The following is a 23,199-nucleotide window of genomic DNA, read 5'->3' on the forward strand; positions in this document are numbered from 1 at the left end:
ATATAATATAATATAATATAATATAATATAATATAATATAATATAATATAATATAATATAATATAATATATTATAATATAATATAATATAACTATAAAAGATTCTAATGAAATCATTAAATAAATCCATAAAAACTAATAAAATTACATTGGTAGTCTAATCTAAAGAGTGGAATTACTCGATCAAGGAGTGCTGATCAAGGAGTACTCGATCAAGGAGTGCTCGTCCTATTCTCACTATTGATAATTTTTTATTATACATAACACCGGTGAGCCAGAAAATTTAGATTTTAGGTTACGGTGGTAGAGCTGCCAGCTTAGCAGCATCAGGTAGCACTTTTTGGTTCATCCTGAAGCTCACCAAGCAGTTATGGTACAGTGCTTCCCATAAAACTTAAATAAACTTTTCGATTTTACTTCAAAATATTTAAAATTTTACTTTAAAATGTATAGAAAAATTTATCTTGACGATAATTATGCTCAACGTCTGACGGGATTTGCAAAATATCACTGTTGCACGGATATAATTACTGTTGTACTCATTAAGTAAATTAATTAATTCGTGCAATTCATTTATGTATTGTTAAAAACTTATCAATTTCACATCTTTATTCCAACTAAAATTTCTTGGTTGTAACTTCTTGGTTGCAACTTCTTAGACCAGTCACGGCTTCGATATTTTTTCCTGTAAAACCTTTCCAGGGTTTCGTTAAGGGCTTCAACCAGTCGATATTTATATCAGAACCTTAGACGACCCTATAATGTATCCCAGGGGAGAAAATGAAACACCTTGAATCAATTATAGCCCTGGCCACGTCGTTATATGATGGATGATTTCGATGAGTTATTTTATTCAAGACGCTGCCGTACGGATGTCATTTTGAATCCGTACGATTGAATTTCAGATCTTATGTCGGTGAACCATTTTTTATAATTATCAGACATCCGCGCATTTACTTTCAATGTTGTAGGTTTTGCACATCAAGTATCATATTAAACTTCGATGATGTGAGCATGTTTATGCAACGTAGCTTCAACCAAACGAATTTTTCATATAATTTTCAATAATGCTTGACACTTTTTCTGCAATAATCATATCAAGTGAAGAAAAATGTATTTATAGTTATGTAACTAACGGATAACCTAAAACTTTGATAAAATAAAATATTTCGGTGATATTTATGTCAAGCAGGAGTGATAAGAAAATTATCTTCATCCTCAGCACGATAAATAATTATGATCTCGAATTTCTGTGCGATGTTCTAGAATTTTGTAATAAATATTGTATCAACCCAACATTAAACAGAATATTTTTTATGGCTATAATTCTATCCGATCAAGAATAACTTGAGTATCGTTAAATCAACCTTGCGCAAAAACTTGCGTATCGTTAAATCAACCTCGCGCAAAAACTTGCGTATCATAAAATAAACCTAGCACAAAAACTTGCGTATCGTAAAATCAACCTTGCACAAAAACTCACGTATCGTAAAATCAACCTTGCACAAAAACTTGCGTATCGCAAAATCTACCTTGCATAAAAACTTGCTTATCGTAAAATCTAACTTGCGCAAAAGATTGCGTATCGTAAAATCTACCTTGCACAAAAACTTACCTATCGTAAAATCAACCTTGCGCAAAAACTTACGTATCGTGAAATCAACCTTGCATAAAAACTTACGTATCGTAAAAACAACATTGCATAAAAACTTGCGTATCGTAAAATCTACCAACCTTGCACAAAAACTTGCGTATCGTAAAATCAACCTTGCACAAAAACTTGCATATTGTAAAATCAACCTTGCACAAAAACTTGCGTATCGTAAATCAACCTTGTACAAAAACTTGCGTATCGTAAAATCAGCCTTGCGCGAAAACTTGCGTATTGTAAAATCAACCTTGCACAAAAACTTATGTATCCTAAAATCAACCTACCTCGAAACTGACAACTCCTTCTTGCTGTGGGTCCAGGGTGCTAAAAACGAAAGTGGCGTACAGGCTGCTGATGGCTGCACACAAATATTATTAAGGTTAATTACATTCTTCAGGCGTTAATTAAATATTCTCAATGCTAAATAAATACTATTATTGTTACATTAATATATCTAATGTAAGTTAAATATTCGTAATGTTCGCAACTATAAGTAAATATGAACTAAACCAGGAGTTGCCTTCAATTGATGATCCTGTAGATTAGGCTATCTCGTTATCCAGAATATCGTTGCATCAAATGCCGTTACCCTGAATATCGTTGCAAATTTACATAAAAAAATTATTTTTACCAGAGACAGATCTTTTCAAGGCTTCTTTTAACACAGCACTGAAATTTCGCTCTTGTTTTTAAGTGAAGTGAAATTAGAAATTTTATCTTTCGAAATAAATTTAAAACAAGTTAAAAGTTAAATTACTAGCATTTTGCCAAATTCCTTCCTCGTGTTCACAAATGTCCCGTGTTTACTCAGTTGAAAATATATTTTCTGGTCAAGGTAATATCCCAATACGATATGTAATGGGTAGCATACATTTAAGTATTTGGGTATTAGATTCGAATAAATTTTAGAGTTTTGGAATCTGTGATATAACTATTTATCACAAATTGTCAGTTAACACATCTATTTTGATTAAGTAGTACATGCAGCGATTCCAAAAAATCTTCACGTGAAAATTTAATTTCCTTAATAAAAAAGAATAAATCGCTTTAAAAATTTTGTAATGAATCTGATCTTAAGTATGTTTTTTAGTTTCCTCTTTCAAACTTTAATTATTGAAGTGAATTAAGCTTGGTGCTCCTTTCAGTGCAAATATGAGCAATCTTATTTTTTATTATATATGTATCACATTTTCACATGTCCTTCCGGGCACAAAAATTTTCTGTAAAAATGAAGAGTGAGAAAGCTTGCATGGCCATATAGGCTTCCTCCATATTGGTCAGCCGTCTTCATTTGCCATTGGCTAATGGAAGCAAACTGCGTGACGCAATCTCGAGGTGACCTGCTAGATCGTAGCTTTAGCAGAATATGGGGCTATTTTACAGAAAAATGTAGACCTAAACCCTTTTGCAAAATTCTGATATAAATTTCACTCGTATATTTATAAAGCAATATTTTTTCACGTTACATACTTTACCCGCCGATGTCAGTTGCGAAAACTATAGGTACACTTACACAAAAAAAAATCATGGGTCATTCGGCCAAATTGTGACAAGTTTTATCTATAGTAGGAGCAGAGATTTTACCTAGCACTGATAAGTCCTTTAAGTGGGCAGTAATGGGTCAGGATTGCGCACACAGAGGCAAAAAATACTTCGCTATTTGAACAGAGACTCACGAATTTCTCGTAGTGCACTGTTTCCGTAAATTTACAATGAGAGGAATGAATGAGGCTCTGTCCAAACAACGATGTACTTTTTGTTTTTGTGTGAATCATCCTTAACCGGTCCAGGTACAAAGGCGTAACAGCGCTACGTGGAGAAAGTGTGTCACTATTGGACAATATGATTCATTAATTTTTTAAGAGTTCCTTATGTCTCATAGACGTCTGCATCGCTCAGGGTGTTTCAAATTCGGGACAAACGGCACAAAATCCCCACGGATGAAATGAACCCGGAGCTGAGTCCTTAGCTTACAAATAAACATTTCGATCCTAGACGTGAAATTCTAATAGACGAGCATAGCTTACGATCATCGTAAGATGAAACTACCCTCCTACTTGACTCATGTACCCAACCTAACCTAACCTAACATAACGTAACCTAACCTAACCTAACCTAGCCTAAGACGATTTTTTGTCAACTAGTCAAGAAAAGTACAAGAATCGGCGACAGGCCTATCCAGGCCTATTCTTCAACGCCGATCCGAAGATACTATACTAAACTAAGTTTATGCAGAACCTATTTTTGATTTTGAGTGCATAACGTAACATCTTTTCAGGTTAAAGTTCAGGATGATATGTAATTCATAGTACACCTGTAGCAGGCGTGAAGGCAAAAGAATTTCCTGTACAAAACCTTAATTATTTTCTCTTCAGGATTTCTTCCTTATTTTTTCACTTAAGGCATTCTAGAACTGCATACCTTTGATAAAGAACATGTCAGTAAAGTCTGAGACACGTAATTTATACGCAACTGCATAAAAATTTCCGATATTTTTCATTTACTTCATTTTTTCATTTAGCGTTAAAAAAACAATGGCATTCAAGATTTATGTGTTTTTAGCGCATTTTCTTATTTATGGAAAAAATGCACTATTGTGCTCGCCATGTCCGTCCGTCTGTCTGTCTGTCAGTCGATCCGTCTGTCCGTGACCTCAAGTTTTCGTCGACGAGAAAATGCGCTTTCTGTCACTCACTGCAGTGAGTACTGAGTTATATTTTTTTTGGTACTATTGTCGCAAAATTGTCGTTTGTTCCGATCTCTTTTGCTATGCAAATGCATGTCAGAAATCTAATTTCCCTCTTAAGTTATATTGAATTTCATTTCATTTACTTCATAGGAAGCGAAGACAACATTTCGGAAACAATATAATAAGTTTGACTTCTATTTTAGGTCTGCGGTTGATGTGAACAAAGTGTCGCCAAATGGAATGCAATACGAAACCGTCTGCGACGATGAAACTTAATGTGCTGAAAATTTATCATTTTCGCGTCTCCAATTCTTGGGAAATGATGTTCATTCACTCATTGTACATTGGTATACGATATTTCCAAGAAATGTGCCGTTATTCTATTCTATTCTATTCTATTCTATTCTATTCTATTCTATTCTATTCTATTCTATTCTATTCTATTCTATTTTATTCTATTCTATTCTATTCTATTCTATTCTATTCTATTCTATTCTATTCTAATTGCACTTGAACTGAATCATTCAGTGAAGTAGAGTGCAAAGAACTCGGAGTGGAGTAGAGTGCAGAGAACTGAAATTGTAGGAAAATGCCCAGAACTCGGAGTGAAGTAAAGCGCACTGAACACGAAGTTAAGTTGAGTGCATAGAACTGGAAATTCAGTAGAGTGCGTAAACTCGGACTGGAGTAGAGTGCTGGAAATTCGTATATTTTTAAACAAAAACGCTTGAGGGTCCCGATTGCAAGCTGCTAGTCCTCATTGAAAAATATAGCCGAAATACGCAACAAATTTGTGAACTTTGGTAATTTTCTGGAACTATTTGTAACATTTCAAACTCCATGAAATTTAATAGTTATTCACATACTGGAGTGAGATCAAATCCTAATTAGTCCTCATTATAAAATATAGCCGAAAGACGCTAAAAAATTTTGAAATTCATGAATTTTCTGGAACTATTTGTAATATTTCAAACTCCATGAAATTTGATAGTTATTCACATACTGGAGTAAGATCAAATCCTAATTTGTGAGCGTTGAATCTTACCTCCTAGATAATCTTCCATGATTTCGCTCATTCATCTCATTCACTCGCCTCCAAGCTCAAGTAAAAGTGAAAAACGCACTCGTTTATCGCTGCTACTCAAGAATGGAAACGAAGCGCTCTATTTCCTTCTCAATTTGGGTCCGGATTTCTAAAAAAAAAACACTGTATTTTTTTCAGGGAGTTCCTCGCTGTGTAACCGTCGCTATTATTATAATGAAGCAGGATATATTTTTATTGCTCCTCCGGGGCGAGTTCCTAGCAAATCCTGCCGTCTTTTGATCCTTGACGCTCGTTTTTCAATCCTTTCAGACGCTCTTGTTTTTCCAGGGGCGATGTCTTCTTTGAAGTTCTGGCATTTGATGCGAAATTCAAAACAATGGTTTGATTATTAAATGCAATGGACAATCTCTATGACATAATATTTAGTTGCATGTTAAGATTAATAGTTCAGCTGTGATGTAAAGGATTCACTGCTAAATTATTTCTTGCAAATACAAATGAAAATTTTTCCTTTGGTATTATTTTAATTTTTATCACACTGTAAGATAGTTCACGCAGATGTTCGTTCCTTAATAACGGACGCTGTAAATTCCACTAGCTGACAGTAATTTAAAATTGATCATGATTGACATTCACTGAAATTTACAATCATTAATATCTGCTCATACACTATTTACTAACTCATTCATTTCGGTTCCAATTAAAATTCAGCAAAATATGTTCTCATAGTATGCGCTCCTGTCAAATATTCGTTCAGATATAATACGCCGTCTAATATTTTAATAATCCGCTTCATGAATATTAATAATAGATAGATACATATTTAAATAGATAAATAAATATTTAATAATCCTTCTTATATAATATACGCAAATAAACGTCCATTGCATATCATGTGTCTAGTACAGGAATGCACCACGGCAGCTTTACATTACTAATAAATATGCTGCGCTTCTGGCATAATTTCGACACGTTACGACTACCTTTAAGGGCTTCATTATTCCCCGTCTAAGGTTACTAAGGACATCATCCTGAACCCATAAGGCCATGATACTGCATTCAATGCCGCAGGGTTGATTTTAAATGCTGATCTCTGAATTAAACTTAAACATCCATATATAATAGTTGCGTAAATATAATTTTTAGCAAGAAGGGTCTTTTAATTATTTTTATTAATAAGGGACTAATATTAATTACCTTTTTAATTGATTTATGTTGAATTAGATATCGCTTCTCATTGCTTGATACTAATAACGTGCCCAGTACACATTTATTAAAACATCGCCACTCATCAAGTAACGTTTGATACAAACGTTCGATATAGACATAATTTTAATATTGATTTATGAACACAACTCCGAAGTGTTCCAACGATAAAGCATTAAGTAAATATGATTTTTCTAATATCTCTGGAATAAAGTGTTTTCCCTTAATTCAAGTCATCGGAAGCTCTTAACTTTACCTATCATCGACAAAAATAATCCGGCATTATCTAGGATCATCTGTGAATGTTTATTTTACATTAAATGAAATAAGGATTTCGTCCGAAAGTGGGTTGATACAACACTACAATAGACTATCTTAAGGGACTATGACCAACGCTGCATCGCATTGACGCTCTCGAGGGAATACCCGCTACCGTAATATGAGTTAGAGGGAAATGTTGTTTTTCGTATATTGTTGAAAAGAAAAGATTTAGGAAAGAACAATATTATCTAACGTTCAAGAATTTACGGATCTCCATATTGTGAAAGGAATTGATATTTAACCGTAATAATCACTCGCAACACTCTTCACTCTGCTTATTTTGTCCTTGTTGGTCGCACTCCAGAGATACATTCACCACACTCACCCTTTTAGCGCATTTTCTCATTTATGGAAAAAATGTATACTATTGTGCTCGCCATGTCCGTCCGTCTGTCTGTCTGTATGTCTGTCCGTCCGTGACCACGTTTTCGTCGACGAGAAAATGCACTCTCTGTCACTCACTGCAGTGAGTATATACTGAGTTATATTTTTATACGTTATTACGCACAATTATTACGGATCGTCATAGTCGCCTTCTCTGATACGTACATTAACCGCATTCAGTGTCTCCAGAAATACATTTGTCGTACTCACTATATTAGTACTCGAGAGATAATCTTCCCTCTCGTTTAAATCATTTACTGATGTCGCTCCTAACAACCTCGAAGACAGTAGTGGCGGCCAGTACAACATTGTTCACGGAGACAGTAATGGCGGCCAGTACAACATTGTTCACGTAGACAGTAGTGGTAGACAGTACAACATTAAAGTATTAAGTGCGACTTATTTTGATACAAGTGGCCTCTAGTAGACGGCTACTTCATCCTTCCTTGGCCAGTAGCGCCAATACACCAGGTTAATAACGATAAATAGTGGCGGTAAGTATTAGGTAAGTATTAGGTAAGTATTAGGTAAGTATATTAGGAAATTGGACTGGCCACCGCTGCTGACCACCACGATTGTACAAGCACCTTTTCAGTGCCAGTTGCAACTCCAATTTCATTTTGAAAAATTTAGTTTATCTTTTCTTTCAACCTAACAAAAGCGTTGCTGCTCTTACTTATTTTGGAGAAAATCTGACTCTACTTATCTATGCATGTATTAAATAATTTAAATTTTTATCATTTCTAAAAGATATAGCGGTGTTATTTTCTCAAAATATAAGATGCATGACATTCGTATGTCTGAAACCCTTACCTCCTCTTGAAAGATCTTACTGTACATTTCTCTCAGGAAATATTAAAACTATTTAATTTCATTCCAGCTCATAATATATTTGATTTAATACAAGTTCAATGGCACATATCTGCATTTGTAACTCTTACCTCCTCTAGGGAAGATCTGACTGTACATTTCTCTGAAAGCTTCTTCAGTTACGACTCCAGTCGGACAGAACTCCTTGAAGCTGCGGTACAGTCGCTGTATTTGACTCTTGCTAAAACGCGTGTCTCGACAAAGTCGCGTCAGGGGCTCGGGCCTGTACCGACGTTCCTGTTCCATTTCCTCCATTTCGATGCCTGGTAATTCAAAGAGAAAAATTATAAATTCATTTTCTCCGTTTGATACATTTATATGATTACTTCTGTTCCCTTGTCGTCGATTACCCTTGCATGGTATGTAATAAAAAACTGCAATAGGTTATATTTATATGTTAGGCAAATTTGCATCGCTATTTCCATTTTCACCGTTTTCATGTATGGCAATTAAAAAAAAATAGAAATTAGTTATTTTTACATGCTATACAAAATTGCATCGCATCCTTACTTCCATGTATGGCAAGGCAAAAAGAAAGAGCAGAAATTCGTTATTTTTACTTGTTATTCAAAATTGCCTAGTTTCCATACTTGGAAATTCAAAGAGACAGAACAGAAATTCATAATTTCTACATTGTATTCAACACTTGCGCGCTAGTGCAGCTTTTCCTATTTCATGATATCTAAAACGAATCTTTCGATTGGAAATTAAATTCCATGAGAGCAATTTTCCCGTTTTTTTATCTACCTCAACTTTATCTTTAAAAACATATAATTTTTTCCAAAGTCTTTTATCTAATTTTTGATTATTGATGATGCATTCAACTCGACTTTCTACACTTAGCATTTCAGAAACCTGGTGATGAATTCAAAAATGGTTGCAAAACCCAACTCATTATTTTTATTTATTTTCGATCTAAAAAATCTCATTCAAACGGCCACAATAATTAACTACGGATGAAATTTGAACTTCATTCATTCAATTATTTTACATTTTTCTGCAATATATAACAAATATTTTCGTCAGTCGCTAAACAAGGCTTGAACTATGTGAATGAAGAATCTATACTGCAATTCACAGTAAATTGAGGATAGGTGTAGATTTTGCGTTTGCGAAATGATGTAATTCTAAAGCCATTAATACACAAATTTAAAAATTTCACACAAGAAAGTGGAAATTTTAAATTTATCTGTAAAGGCCATTCTACAACTTTAATTCCCAATTTATTTTTCTATAAAATGGGTACCAAATATACTCGCAGCCTGAATTTCTGTTCATCAGGCTAATTATGGTCACATTAGATTGTTGATTTGACTCCTGGTTACACAACAGGCCATTATCTTTCGGTAAATTGATGATTATTTATCTACGTTGATCGCACTCTCGAATATATCGATTTTCCCCAGAATTATAATATCTATTTTTTTGATGTTACAGTGACTGTTTTCGTAAAAATTCTAGCAATTAAGTCTATTCCGCAGAATTACAACATCTACACTCTGTCCATTAAGTATATCATTTTTATGATTAGCGTCCATATATGCATTGAAGCATCTATTTATTTTTTATCCATTAAATGAATCATTTATTATTTTATAGTAATTTAAGGAATAATTTATTAGTTTTTGGCCGATTCATGAATCTTTTTTGTTTGTAGCCACTAAATGAATCATGTATTATTATATATTCAATTTATTAATTTTTTTTTGTGCAATTTATAAATCATTTATTTAATTTTTTTTTTTATTTTTTAAATCAACGGTAATAAACACGGATAACTAAAATGAAACATTATGAGTTGCTTACCTGTAACTTATTTTACCATCTGGTATCTTCTCTTGACTAATTATTTCTTCCTGCAAACGAAATTCAATTCCTAATTTCCAGTAATTGTAACGCTCCAGTTGTGCCGGTAATAAATTTCGGCAATTCCCAAGTTTGCACCGGCTCAGTCGGCAAAAAATTTCAGGGGAATTCTATTTCATTTATTAATTTAGAGCGCGGAGGACGACATGAACAATTTTGCATTGATTTGCTTAAACTGGAAAGAATAAAAGATTTCTTGTGGATTGCCGTACTTGCCACAAAGGATTTTTTTAGTTGTATGAAAACTTTTGAATCATCAAAATAAATAATGGTTTAGAATCATTATTGCAGAGCTATATAAAATAACATAACATAACATAACATAACATAACATAACATAACATAACATAACATAACATAACATAACATAATATAAAATAACAATCATTTCCCGAGTGATCTTAAAATATTTCATCTATTATCATGACTTATGTAATTTTTCCTCCCTCTCCAGCCCCACTCTCCATTCTCTGTCACGGAACTCTCGTTCAAATACGCTCTGTGTTATTCACAATTTCACTTCCCGCAAAATGGCCAATAGAAAAAAAATCTTTAAAAATCCTTCCCCAATATTCACTAAAAAAATCTTCAGGGTTGAACTTGCAGCGGCAGCCGTAAAAGTCAGTACGCGCTTCCGGAAAACAGACGATGTTGAATATTTGAGCTACAGAAATTTTTGCAGCTGGGATAAATGATTTTTTTTTCTTCGCGAATTTTCAGGGTGAATGAAGTATATTTCTTACCATAGTATAATTAAGGGGAAACTATAACATCGTTAAGCTCAGGACTAGCGCTGCTCATGATCTGTGAACCCCGAAACTTGTAAATCCTGTTCTCTTGTTCATAATTTCAAAGAAAAAAATATCATTAAAAATTAATGAAAAATTTTTCATTACAATCCATTATTAACGTAAAACCCTAATTCCAATTTAAAAAAACTTATTTTGAAATTGCAAGGAATCTTCATACGTTTATTTATGTATAAAATATACAAACTTACCTATAACAAAAACCACATTTGAAAATTTTTCACAATTGTAACCATGTAGGTAACATGGTTATGCGTAGATACGGTATATAGAAAGATACGGTAGATATAGAAAGATACGTAGATACGGTAGTCCTAATATACCCGTATTTAAGGCGAAATATCTTCAATTAAATTCCTCAATATCTGTTCTTCTCAACATTTTGCCATTTTTAACCAATCAACCTAATCTTTTCCAGCTCACAATTCTTCCAGAAATTGATCACATTCACTCTCATATCATTCTTTCTCATCATCGTTCCCATCAATTAAATATCATAACGTAACATTTTCACACATCTTTCTTCTCGATGCCATAATTGTGCAATTATTAATTTCAACATATTCTTGTTAACGTATCTCTCCACCTCATTTCCACTTTTATCCCTTTTTTCCACTTTCTTCACATTATCCTTCAACTTATACCCTCTTCCTCCCTCCCTCACCGTTCATCCTCCGCTGTCATGGCGGCACCGATACGTCACGTCAATTATTCAGCACCAACGGTTCGTTATTAGGCCAGAATTATGCCACGCTGTCGCAGCCACCCTCTTCAAACTTGTACCTTTAGCAAGATTCATTGGCTTAAGCTATTTACCTAATTTTCGGATACGATTAGAGCAGCGAAACGCGCAAACTAAAATCAGTGTAAAAATATTGCCAGCATTACCGATCAATCTATCTGTTTGATAAATTTCCAGCGCTAAAGATTTTTTGACACCGATGCGAGTGGGAAATTACCGAGAGTTTACGAATTTTAATGAACCAGATAATACCTTTACGTTTTCTTAAATCAAATTTCAAACAGTTAATTCTTTGTTTAAAAATTCCTATTAGTTCACTCAAAAAGTCATCAATCTTTGCTACGTTTCTGGAGGTCAGATACTAAATAATTTCCAGATGATTGTCTATTCGGGGAGTGCGATCCCAGACGTCCTTCCCGTCTTGGATTTTGCTCCTGTGCTCGTGAAAAACAAGTTCCTTAAAAGGGGAACTCGTAGCATGCCTCCCACACTTCCCCTTGCTTGGTCTACAGCTGCCGAAGAAAGCAAAGGAAGTTCTTTCATCGAGGCCAAATTCGCTCCAAGAATTCGAACACCTTGTCCAAAACGAAAATATTTTCGGGCCCTTAAGCTTTCTACACGACAAATTCTAAAAAATGTGGCCTAAAATTCCGAAAAATGTTAACCTAATTTTAACATTTTTGGCAATGCATCTTCAGAAATTTTTCTTCTTTAGTTTTGTATTCCAAATGCAGTAAACTTCATTTGATTATATATCGAAGGAATTTTAAACTTTTTTATATAAACTGAGTAAATTTAATGATCATATTCATTTAATTAAATCTGCTTTTAGCGGGTCCTAAGTTTTGCTGGGCTGATCTTACTAAACCGAAATGTTATTTTATATTTTTACTTAACCATAAAGCTTTCTTAATTATTTTGCAAATTTGTGTAAAATCCATTTTATTCTCATGACAGCATCACGAAAATGTGTCGAAAAATATCCTAAATATCGCCAGATTTTCGGCATCTACGGCTCGTAGCTTCTGCCTCCTTTAAAAATTTCTATGCGTAACGATTATGAACTATCATAAATTTATATATGACGTAAAAAACGATCATTCATAACTATTAATACCGGAGCTTCCATAACTATTAATGTTGTTCCTGGAGCTTCAAAGAGAAGATATATAAATAATAAATATTGTAACAACATTTCTTAAATTTTGTATTGAGCTTTTTTGCGAAATTTTAATGTACTCATTAGGAGTTCAATTGAAACAAATACATTCGAATTAGACTTGTGACGTTAATTTAATGAAGTTACGCATTGCTTTCAAGTCTTCAAAGGCTAAAGAGGTGAATGAATTTGTCGAGCTTTCAAAGTCTTGGGAGTGAGATAGACTTTTCAATATTTTAATGAATAACGAATTTAGGTTTAAATGGACTTATTAAGAAGGTTTAAAATTGAGATATGTGTAGTAAATGGATAATTTACTTTGTAAACACTAAGATTAAAAAACGAGTTATGTAAGAATATTAATAAAATATGTTTATTAACGAAAATCGAGGTCCGATATGTCGATCAGTTCTATGTGCAGAATATTGAAATGACGATCACTATGCATTTGTGTATGAATTCTGTGACTTCTTTGAATTGGGTGTAGGATTCCTTTCATTATTCTATTTTAAATGCAGCTGTATTGGTTCAGAATGCAAATGGCATTTAAAACTTATTTATTTTTCAATAAACACTGCGTTATTTTCAGGAGAACAGAAGGCCTCTGATTGATATAACGAGTTAAAAAATCGTCGTTTCTGTATTAATAATTTTTAATGCTTATTTTTAATAACTAAACGAACATTTGGCATTTGAGTTAACTCTCCGCTAGCTTCTCCAAATGTAGATTCTGATGAGATTATGTGAATTTTATGTGAATTTTATGTGAATTTTGTGTGAATTTTGTGTGAATTTTGTGTAATTTATGTGAATTTTGTGTCAGCTTGGAAAACCCAACCGACGCACTTTATTTGGTGTAGATTGCTGTAAAGAATAATTTCTGGTTTTTCCTTCTACTTTTTCTTTTTTAATGCGCTATGAGGATTTTTTATTGGAGGTTTGCTGTGACCGGGGCTAAAATAAATAAAAAAATAAATAAAAAATTAAATAATAAGAAAAAAAAATAAATGAAAAATAAAAATAAAAAAAAATTAAAATAAAAACCTAAATGTTTCGGCACTTTTTTGTGTAAGCTTAAAATCTTTGCATGGTCAAAAGAGTGAAATTCTTGAGAGCAATCTTGTGGAGGTTCTAGGTGACGCTGCAGGCTTACCCTTGCTAGCCATTTATCTTCTTTAGGATTCAGCAAGTATGATGCGCCTTTTCCCCAACAAGTGTTTTTGGGTAGAAAAAAAAATCCATAAGAAAAAATAATATTATAGAAACTCAGAAAAACGTGTAAAATATTCATGGACCTCACTTGCACGTGAGCGTTTAATTGACAACCATAATTAGTGAATGGTTTCCATTTAGTAGCTCTTTTTACTTAATTTAATGATCATTTGAGGCGTGTGTTCAAGTTGAAGTGTGAGGTTGGGTTGAAGCGTACGGTAAGAGATTAATATTTAAGTTTACAACCTAAGACGCGAACAGCGCTAAATTGAGTCACAGATATCGATCATTTCTGTGTTACAGATATCGTTCAAAGTAAGTGTTTGTATTGTCAGATTCTCATGAAATTTCCGCGTAAAATTTCAAAAATAAAATTTTGGTACACCGTTCCTTTTAGTACCCACAGTTCAGATGAGATATTCCTTTGTTATTAGCTTCATTTTTCGTGTACGTAAAGAATTCGTGCACCTTTATCGAGCAAATTTTTTGCGCTTTCAATTATGGTGCACTGTGAAAAATCCATCGGTAATATTGTCCATATAAAGACTCACTTCGTATCACAGAACGAACAACAAATATTCGCTGTTACACTCTATTGCCTATTGTTACACTCTACACTCTATTACTGGGCCAAACTGGGTCATGATGCCCCACGCAAGAGTAAAAAGTGCTTCACTATTCGGACAAAGTCAAGCTTACTTCCCTGAGTGTGTGTGTTAATTATATTTTTTACGTGACCAAATTTTCGCTTAGTGAGGCGGAACTCGGGAGTGAATATTAGGAAATTCCCAGCATTCCTGGAGAATGGCCTGGACTGCACACCTTAACGGTGCGGCTCGGCGCTGGGAATGGGAATGGAAAGCTGGAATGTTGGTTGTGGATTGTTTTCAAATTTAAAGACGCAAACTTTATCAGATTTTCCTTTCCGAAATCCATTCTGTAAGGATTTTTCACTCGACACTCTCCGTCAGAGAAACCAATAGTAAGTTTGCGTTCTCTTCTACAGCGTACAAACCAACTTATTAGAAATAACTCGTTCTCCACCAGCACCACTAATTACATAGATAACAAATTTTTATCATCAAATAACTCGACCTCAACCAGCAATGCAATAAAAATTACACACAAATAATCCATTTTTATCTTTGTATAAATTGCCTTCCACAAACGCTACAATTCTCACTGACGATTCAAATAATAATCAAGATCTCCATCACCACCACAAATTCCGTAGATCATCGACTGATATCATCAAATAATAATAGTTCGCCCTCCAGCAGCAATGCAAATTCCAGATTTGTTCCATTTTTACCGTCAAATAATTTATCCATCATCAACACTACAAATCCCACAGATGATCTTTTTCCCATCAAATAATTTGTCCACCATCAACACTACAAATCCTTCAGATGATCCATTTTTCCCATCAAATAATTTGTCCACCATCAGCACTACAAATCCTTCAGTTGATCCATTTTTCCCAACAAATAATTTGTCCACCATCAACACCACAAGTCCTTCAGATGATCCATTTTTACCATCAAACAATTTGTCCACCATCAACACTACAAATCCTTCAGATGATCCATTTTTACCATCAAACAATTTGTCCACCATCAACACTACAAATCCTTCAGATGATCCATTTTTACCATCAAAATTGTAAAACTTAGCTATAAAAAACGATAATACAAGGCAGCGTTTCTTGAAACAAAATGTATATGACTTTTTATATTTGTTTTTCCAACGAAGTTTCAATTTAATTACCTATACCAAGTCCAGTATGTGAAGTTTGCCTATTTATTCTAATAAAAACCAAATCAAAGCTTGAATTATTGTTTAAAAAATCTCTTAGCTATCCAGTTATCAATTTTGTATGAAAGCCGGAACGTTCGTTAGCTGTGAGTAATAATTTTTAATCTGATTCTTGGAAGCTCTATCATATATTTTTCCCCGAACTCTCTATTATAAACCAGCTTTTATACAGAATTGATAACTGGATAACTAAAGAAGTGTCCATTTAAAAAAAACAGTTCTGAGCAAAATTTAAAATTTGTTATTTATGTTCATTCACGCTATAACTTCATTTAAAAAATTGCATATATATTTTTGAAATTTCAATTATTGACAAAAAAACGCCAACCTCGTTAGGTTAGGGTTAGAGTTAGGGTTTGAAGTGTCTAAAACCCTTCTTTAGGTTGCTAGAGACCGTTTTACTGAGGTTAGGTCCAGCCAGGTCAAGTTTTTTTTATATATTTTTTGCAATTTAGAAAAAAAAATTAATTTGTATTTTCTTAATTTTTGTATTTTTGTAATTTTAGTTTTCAGTTTAGAAATGCGGAAGTTAGATTTGTAGGTTATAGTCCGTCCTAGTCAGTCCCGCATTTGAACCCGCCGTGTCAAGGTGTGTCTTAACTTGGTTACTTGTTTGTTCCTGTATTTTGCATTTAGTGCTTATTCCGAGATGTTCTTCATTCTGTTATATTCTGTAAAATTAGATTAGTTTATTCATGAGAAGGTTTGTTCATACTTTGTCTTTTGTTCGTTTATATGTTAGTTCAGGTTATTTATTCTTTGTTCTTTTTTCTTTAGGAGAGTATTGAAACTACATATTCAAGAGAGTGGCTCATGAAGTGTCTTTCATTACAAGCCTTTGTTGGGGTCTACGTTAAAGTACTATAAGTACGGCTGGCCGAACCTGGGTGACCCCAGCAACATAGCGATGCTGGTTAGGAAACGTTGAATTATTACACATAATGGTGCTGCATATTGTATACTTTCACCAATTTCCATAACTTAAATGTTTAGAGGGCACTCTACAAAACTCTACATTTTTAGAACGACATTTCTCTTTGTAAAAACGAGTCTTATTTTTAAAAAAAATCATAGTTATTTGCTCTTGATAATCGTTATAAAGGAAATAAATATTTCTCGCCATCATTAAACATTGATTTTTCACTGGTCATTGAAGAATATAAAAAATTGAATATTTATACGGTTTTTTTACTGATTAGACCATTTACTGCTACACTGAAGGATTATGCAACAGGCTTTATTTCTTCTCAGATGCATTTTACAAATTGTATCGCACTGAAGTACATAACAATGTGTGTGTTTGAAAGGTCGTTGTTATGCTGGAAAATGGTGTACGCGAGCTAGTTATACCGGACAGTGTCACATCAGAAGGTGTTACACTGGACAGTGACCGTGTTACAACAGAAGATGAACACAGGAAATGTTGCAGTGTTGCACAGAAACACCGTTACGCTGGACTGTGTTACACTGGCCAGTGAAGGTGTTACACTGGACAGTGACAGTGTTACAACAGAAGATGTAACACAGGACACGTTGCAGTGTTGCCCAGAACACCGCTACACTGGACAGTGTTACAACATAAATTGTTGTACAGGACAGCATAACAAAAGAAACTGTTACACTGGATGGTGTTACACCAAAAGGTGTTACGCTGGACAAAGTTACAGTCTTACAAGTGATACTCAAAGTTAAAACAAAGAGAAAGGAGATTGTCCAGGAGATAAGGTGCGATTGCTCTGATGGAACGAGGCCTCCAATTGATCGGCGGAGTGAAACGTGACGGAAAGAATTGCAGTGGCCACGCAACTGCGCAAGTTTGTCTTGAGCGACGCCGGAGTCTGCAGTTAGTAGGAAGAAATTGTTAAAGAGTTCTGCAGTGTTCACAGTTTAGGGATAGTGTAAGGTTATTGTTCAAGAGGTCTATGCTGTGTTCACAGCTTCGGGATAGTGCAAGGATACTGTTCAAGAGTTCTATGCTGTGTTCACAGCTTCGGGATAGTGCAAGGATACTGTACAAGATGTCTATGTTGTGTTCACCGGTTCGGGATAGTGTATAGATATTGTTAAGGATGTCTATGCTGTGTTCACAGTTTCGGGATAGTGCTAGGATACTGTTCTAGAGGTCTATGCTGTATTCACTTTTGGGATAGGTCTACAGTGTTCACAGCTTCGGGATAGTGCAAGGATATATTTTTTGAGGCCTTTTATGTTCACAGCTTGTAAACTAAGACTGTCTGAGGTTTTCTATGTTTCTGTTTTGATAAATGGCACAAAAACTAAACTAAATTCAAAAATTTATCGTGGAGAAAAAATGAAAAGCTGAATCGTCTCAGCAAGGTCCCGTTGAATCGAAATATATGCGGCCGCAAGACTTCCCCTTTTTAATTTTATTTGTAACATTATCGATTTATCATTAGAGTTAAGAGGCGTAAAAAATTTTTATCATATCATACTTTTGCCATGAATTTTGCAATGATTTGCATGCATGAGCCAAAACGAATTGCGTCTAAACGGATGGGACGTATAAATTTTTTGTCCCATGTCTCGAAATTTAAAAAAATTGTGTTCAAGAGGATGCCAAAGAAACTTTATTTTTCTGCTACACTGATGACACTTTGTGTTGATTCCAACAATTCATCTGTAACTTTTTAATTGTGTCCGTTTAATTTATACATGCTCATTTTGCTATTATTTGAATCTATTACTTTTAGTTTCCGTAAGTAAATTCGTTGGTCGATGTTGTTCAAGTTGTTATATCCGCTATTCCGAATGTAGAGAGGACAAATCCCGTCTCTAACCGATAGAAAACGAAATAACGCCGTTTAAATCTGCCACGCGATCGCCAGTGAAAAGAAAAAACTTCGTAAAGGTCGATTTGGCTGCAATCGTCTGAAAAAATACCCATCCATTGGGCTCGAAATTCCACCAAAGGAGGCAACATCCAAATGCTCTCCCAGCCCTAGGAATTTTGCAGCCCTTTCTCCAGTTCTTTTGTCCGTTTGATGCACGTGTCGCTCCTGAGAGTGATAAGATCCTGCAATAAAGCCACCTCGTGCTATTCTGCGTAGTTTTTTCCGTAGTGATGGAATATTGACCAGCGCTTCCTGTATTTATTTCCTCATCTCCAAAATAAAATACCAGAAAACAGTTTCCTAAATCTATATGGATTCAAATAATTTCGAGTCCATTTATGCTGTTTATGATATTTAGTTTTAATGTTTTCGGAGTTTTTTGCAGTTATTATCTAGGTTAAATTAAAATATATTGAGGCTACTAACTACATCATCCGCTTATGAGCTTTTGTCTCAATACATGAATCTATTTCTCTTGATCATCTGGTATTTACCTCTATTAGGTTTTTCAACATTTGGCATAGATGGTATTCTAATTTTAATCTCATGCTAAAATTAACTAGATGTACGATTTGAATCTGCTTTTTATATATAACATCCATATCATTCAAGTTTCAATCAAACATTCATTGCGGAACATTTTCCCACTAGTGATGAGTTGTTCCATCGTTTCTTCTCCAAGTAAGTTTTTTTGCTCTGCCAAAAATTTGAATCAGCCTAGAGTAAATCATGTTGAAATAAAATGAATAACGATTGACCTATATGTGATTTAGTTGCATGATGTAGCGATCATAAGAATTTATGTATACAGTAAAATTTGAACAATTTTAACCAAAAAATTAGTGTTAATTTCAAACTTCTTTCGAGGGCGGTCCATTTATTTCGTTAGCTAGCTACCTCTTTTTAGAACGTTTTTTTTTGGGAACGTTCATTTGTGGTTCTCAGCGAACAGCCAACACTTTTTTGCGATAATTTTCGAGCAAGTTTGTTGTCCCTGAGGAAGCTTAAAATTTATTACTTCTTTTTCGCGAAAAGCTACCGAAAAATTAGAGCTAAAAATGATTTCCGCTGTTCCATTTATTTATTCAGAGCTTCCTAATTGTGTTCTCTTGACAGGGTTTTGCTTCTTAAGCATAAAATTTGCAAGCTCTGTACGCTCAAATTTAAATATTTTGGCTTGCGTTTCAAGGTGATATAAAACTAAATTATCATGAATAAGTTCATAATTCTTCAATCTAACGTTGGCATAATAGTTATTATATAAATTCATTTGCAAGCTACATCTCTCGGCTTAATTTTTGGTCCATCTACTTGCTGTATTTTCAACACAACTTCCCAATAGTAAAGATATTTTAATTATTTATCACAAATATATTCATGCCAATACGCAGATGTGATAGAAAATTAGTTTCAGTACTTCTTAAAAGACAAAATATTAGTTTAAAAGTTGTTTAAAACCGTGAGCAGCCATCCTTTTTAATCTTCTATGTTTATTTTGGAATCTGTCGTGATTTTTTTTCCTCAAAATGTGAAATCCCTTCAAAAATTCTTGCACAATCAAAGCTACTGGCAGTAAATAGCCTTTAAATAATTTTAAAGGAACTTTGCACTCAGAAATATTTCATGCGTACTTGTCCAACACAGTGTCGCAAAAAATTAAGATTCTCAATATTCTAATTTGATTACGTAACCTCACACCTTTTAATTCAATTCAGCATCAATAATTATCCCGATACCACAGACACCAGAAAAAAATTCTCATGGCAATAAATTTTTTTGCGACCAGTTCGAGAGCATTTTTTCTGTAAATAGATTTTTATACGTAGTATACTGTATATAGTTTTATTATCAGCGTTTAATTAACTGTCGAGTGAGAAAACTTTGTTCACTAAACTTTCAATGTTCATAAAAATATTTTCAAAATTTGCCCTATTCATCAGAAATGGTGGCCGCATCTTCAAATGTAGCGCAGCGCATACCGTCATAAAAATTTCGCAAACGTATTTAATAAGTAATCGCAAATTCCTTACATTTTTTTGCATGCATTGAAAAGCAATGAAATTGGCAAAAAGTGGGTGTGTGTTTCCACATCGACCGGCACAAATACGGTCATTTTCTGTTAAAAAATATTCTCCCACACTCCATCATCCACCATAACATGATATATTCCATTTGCACCATCATCGACCATATGATATATTCCACATGGTCCATCATCCACCAAAACACGATATAATCCATTCACTCCATCATCCAACATAACATAGTAAATTCCATTCACTCCTTCATCCCCCTTAACATAGTAAATTCCATTCACTCCTTCATCCCCCTTAACATGATATATTCCATTTGTTATATCATCCACCATAACATGATATACGTATCATTGCTACCACTTGCCAAGGTTTTTTGAACCGAAATGCTCCTAAGTATTTTCTCCTGACCCTAAAGTATGTCCTTTGATCCACCTGGAAATTGAGTCATTTCCCACAGCGCTACCCTCAAACCNACCTGGAAATTGAGTCATTTCCCACAGCGCAACCCTCGAACCCCTCATTTTTTAATACTTTTTGAACAAGGGTTTGTGAGTGTTTTGCCAAAATCTAGTATTATGAAACGTGCGTCTTTTTAGCGCATTTTCTCATTTATGGAAAAAATGCACTATTGTGCTCGCCATGTCCGTCTGTCTGTCCGTCCGTGACCTCAAGTTTTCATCGACGAGAAAATGCGCTCTCTGTCACTCACTGCAGTGACTACTGAGTTATATTTTTTCAAGTATGAGTGCAAGTTTGAATTCTTGTTCGAAATTAACGTTGATGGCAAAAATATATTTGGGATATTCAATATATATATTTATTGTGTATATTTGAATTTATTTATGGTTCTTGAATTTCAGAACGAATGTTCGAGAAGCACAAGTTTATATGCGATCGTTGTGCGAATGAATTTCTGGTCTTTGTACAATCTCAAAAAAAGTAATACAGCATCCGTCATTTGATCATAAATTTTGCAATATAAAGATCAAGTTTCTACTACTAACAATGATGATTATTGCAAAAATAATAATGAATATTCAATAACAAAATTGCACTTAATTATAATAATTACTGCAAAAGCACAATTTTCAATTCACTGTCTCCGCTTGCTTCCGACATCAATGGTCCCTACTTACAAAAAAATTCAATTAATATTTGCATATCTCTTTTTGCCCGCAGTGCAAAGCTAGATATCTTCACCTTTATTTCGCTTATGCTTTGCCGCACCGAGCCATATTTTGCTCCACTGTTTTTGGCACTTGGTTAAGATATTACAAGAGACGAAAAGAAACTTTTGGAAAAAATGTCGCTGTGTTAATTACAATTGCAGAACGCTGCCGTTGGCCGTATAAATTCCGTGCATGAATTTCAATAAGGAAGAACGACTGTACAAGCGGAAGAGTATTGAATTTTTCGTTTTTGAAAGGCAGGGCGTTTTTAAAAAGTGAAGAGGGAGAGAAATACGACTCGTATCTAAGTAGCAGTCGACATGCCTTCTCAGTTTGATTATTATTGAATGATTATTGCAAAAATAATAATGAATATTTAAAAACAAAATTGCACTAGTGTCTTTCTCTCTCTCTTCACTTTTTAAAAACGCCCTGCCTTTCAAAAACGAAAAATTCAATACTCTTCCATTTGTACGGTCGTTCTCCATAACATCTATTGTGATAATGTTAATGTTTAGTCCGGTTCATCAAAATTATTATACTAATTTTATTAAATTTTTAACATCGTTAGGAAATATTAGCGGTTTATAAAATTTGTTGGAATGCAATCCTATCAATATATCTAAATATCAACATTATCTAATATAACTTTTCACCATTAACAGTCATTAATTACTAACTCACTATCATTCAGTGATATACAGTGTACAGTACATTCAATGTACAGTATACAGTACATTCAGTGATATACATATGAACTTGAGATCTTCGAGTGAAAAAAAACTATACGATGAATAATATATGAATACTTGTAAAAGAAGTATGAAATAAAAAATTTCTTTTGTTATCATTTGAGATATGTAAATAATTAAATGGCACGTATTCACGTATTCTGCAAGTGAATGCCTAGCATTTCAAACAGTTCATTATTTGGCAGCAGTTCGAGATTTTTGACTGACCTGAACCAAACTTGACCCCTGTCCAAGCCTCCTTTATAATCCTGAGCAGACGTCTGCAGAGCGACGCGAGGTGGTGATGGCTGTGCTCGTAGTGATGGTAGTGGTGATGCCCTGGTGATGAAGGTGCTGAGTTTGCCTCACAATTACCATTTCGATGGTAGTACCTGCCGCGTTTTTTACATTCGTTTTTAGAGAGGTTATTTTTAAAGAGGTTATTATTACACTTGAAACTGTTAGTATCAGCATAATAAATATTATAGTTATTAGAGACCTTATTATGGCATTTTAACCTGATATTATCTCAGTTATAAGTATTTTTAGCATTTGTCTTCATTATAAATGGTTTTTTACGTAAAATCAGAATGCATATGAAAATTCGTTGAAAATTCGTTTAAACCATCGATTTACAATTAAC

General features: G+C 34.0%; 1 protein-coding gene across 1 annotated transcript in view; it reads right to left on the reverse strand.

The window, feature by feature from the left end:
- Positions 1-23,199, reverse strand: part of LOC108665723 — a 30,331-nt gene that overhangs the window by 3,402 nt on the left and 3,730 nt on the right. Inside the window, exons 3-5 of the mRNA XM_018152515.2 lie at positions 22,785-22,948; positions 8,237-8,428; positions 1,935-2,008 (exon numbers count right to left, since the gene is read on the reverse strand). Of these exons, the coding sequence (XP_018008004.1) occupies positions 1,935-2,008; positions 8,237-8,428; positions 22,785-22,948 (430 nt within the window). The remainder of the gene's footprint in view (positions 1-1,934; positions 2,009-8,236; positions 8,429-22,784; positions 22,949-23,199) is intronic.

The sequence above is a fragment of the Hyalella azteca genome, unplaced genomic scaffold (assembly GCF_000764305.2).
Source record: "Hyalella azteca isolate HAZT.00-mixed unplaced genomic scaffold, Hazt_2.0.2 contig6895, whole genome shotgun sequence".
Taxonomy (NCBI): Eukaryota; Metazoa; Arthropoda; class Malacostraca; order Amphipoda; family Hyalellidae; genus Hyalella; species Hyalella azteca.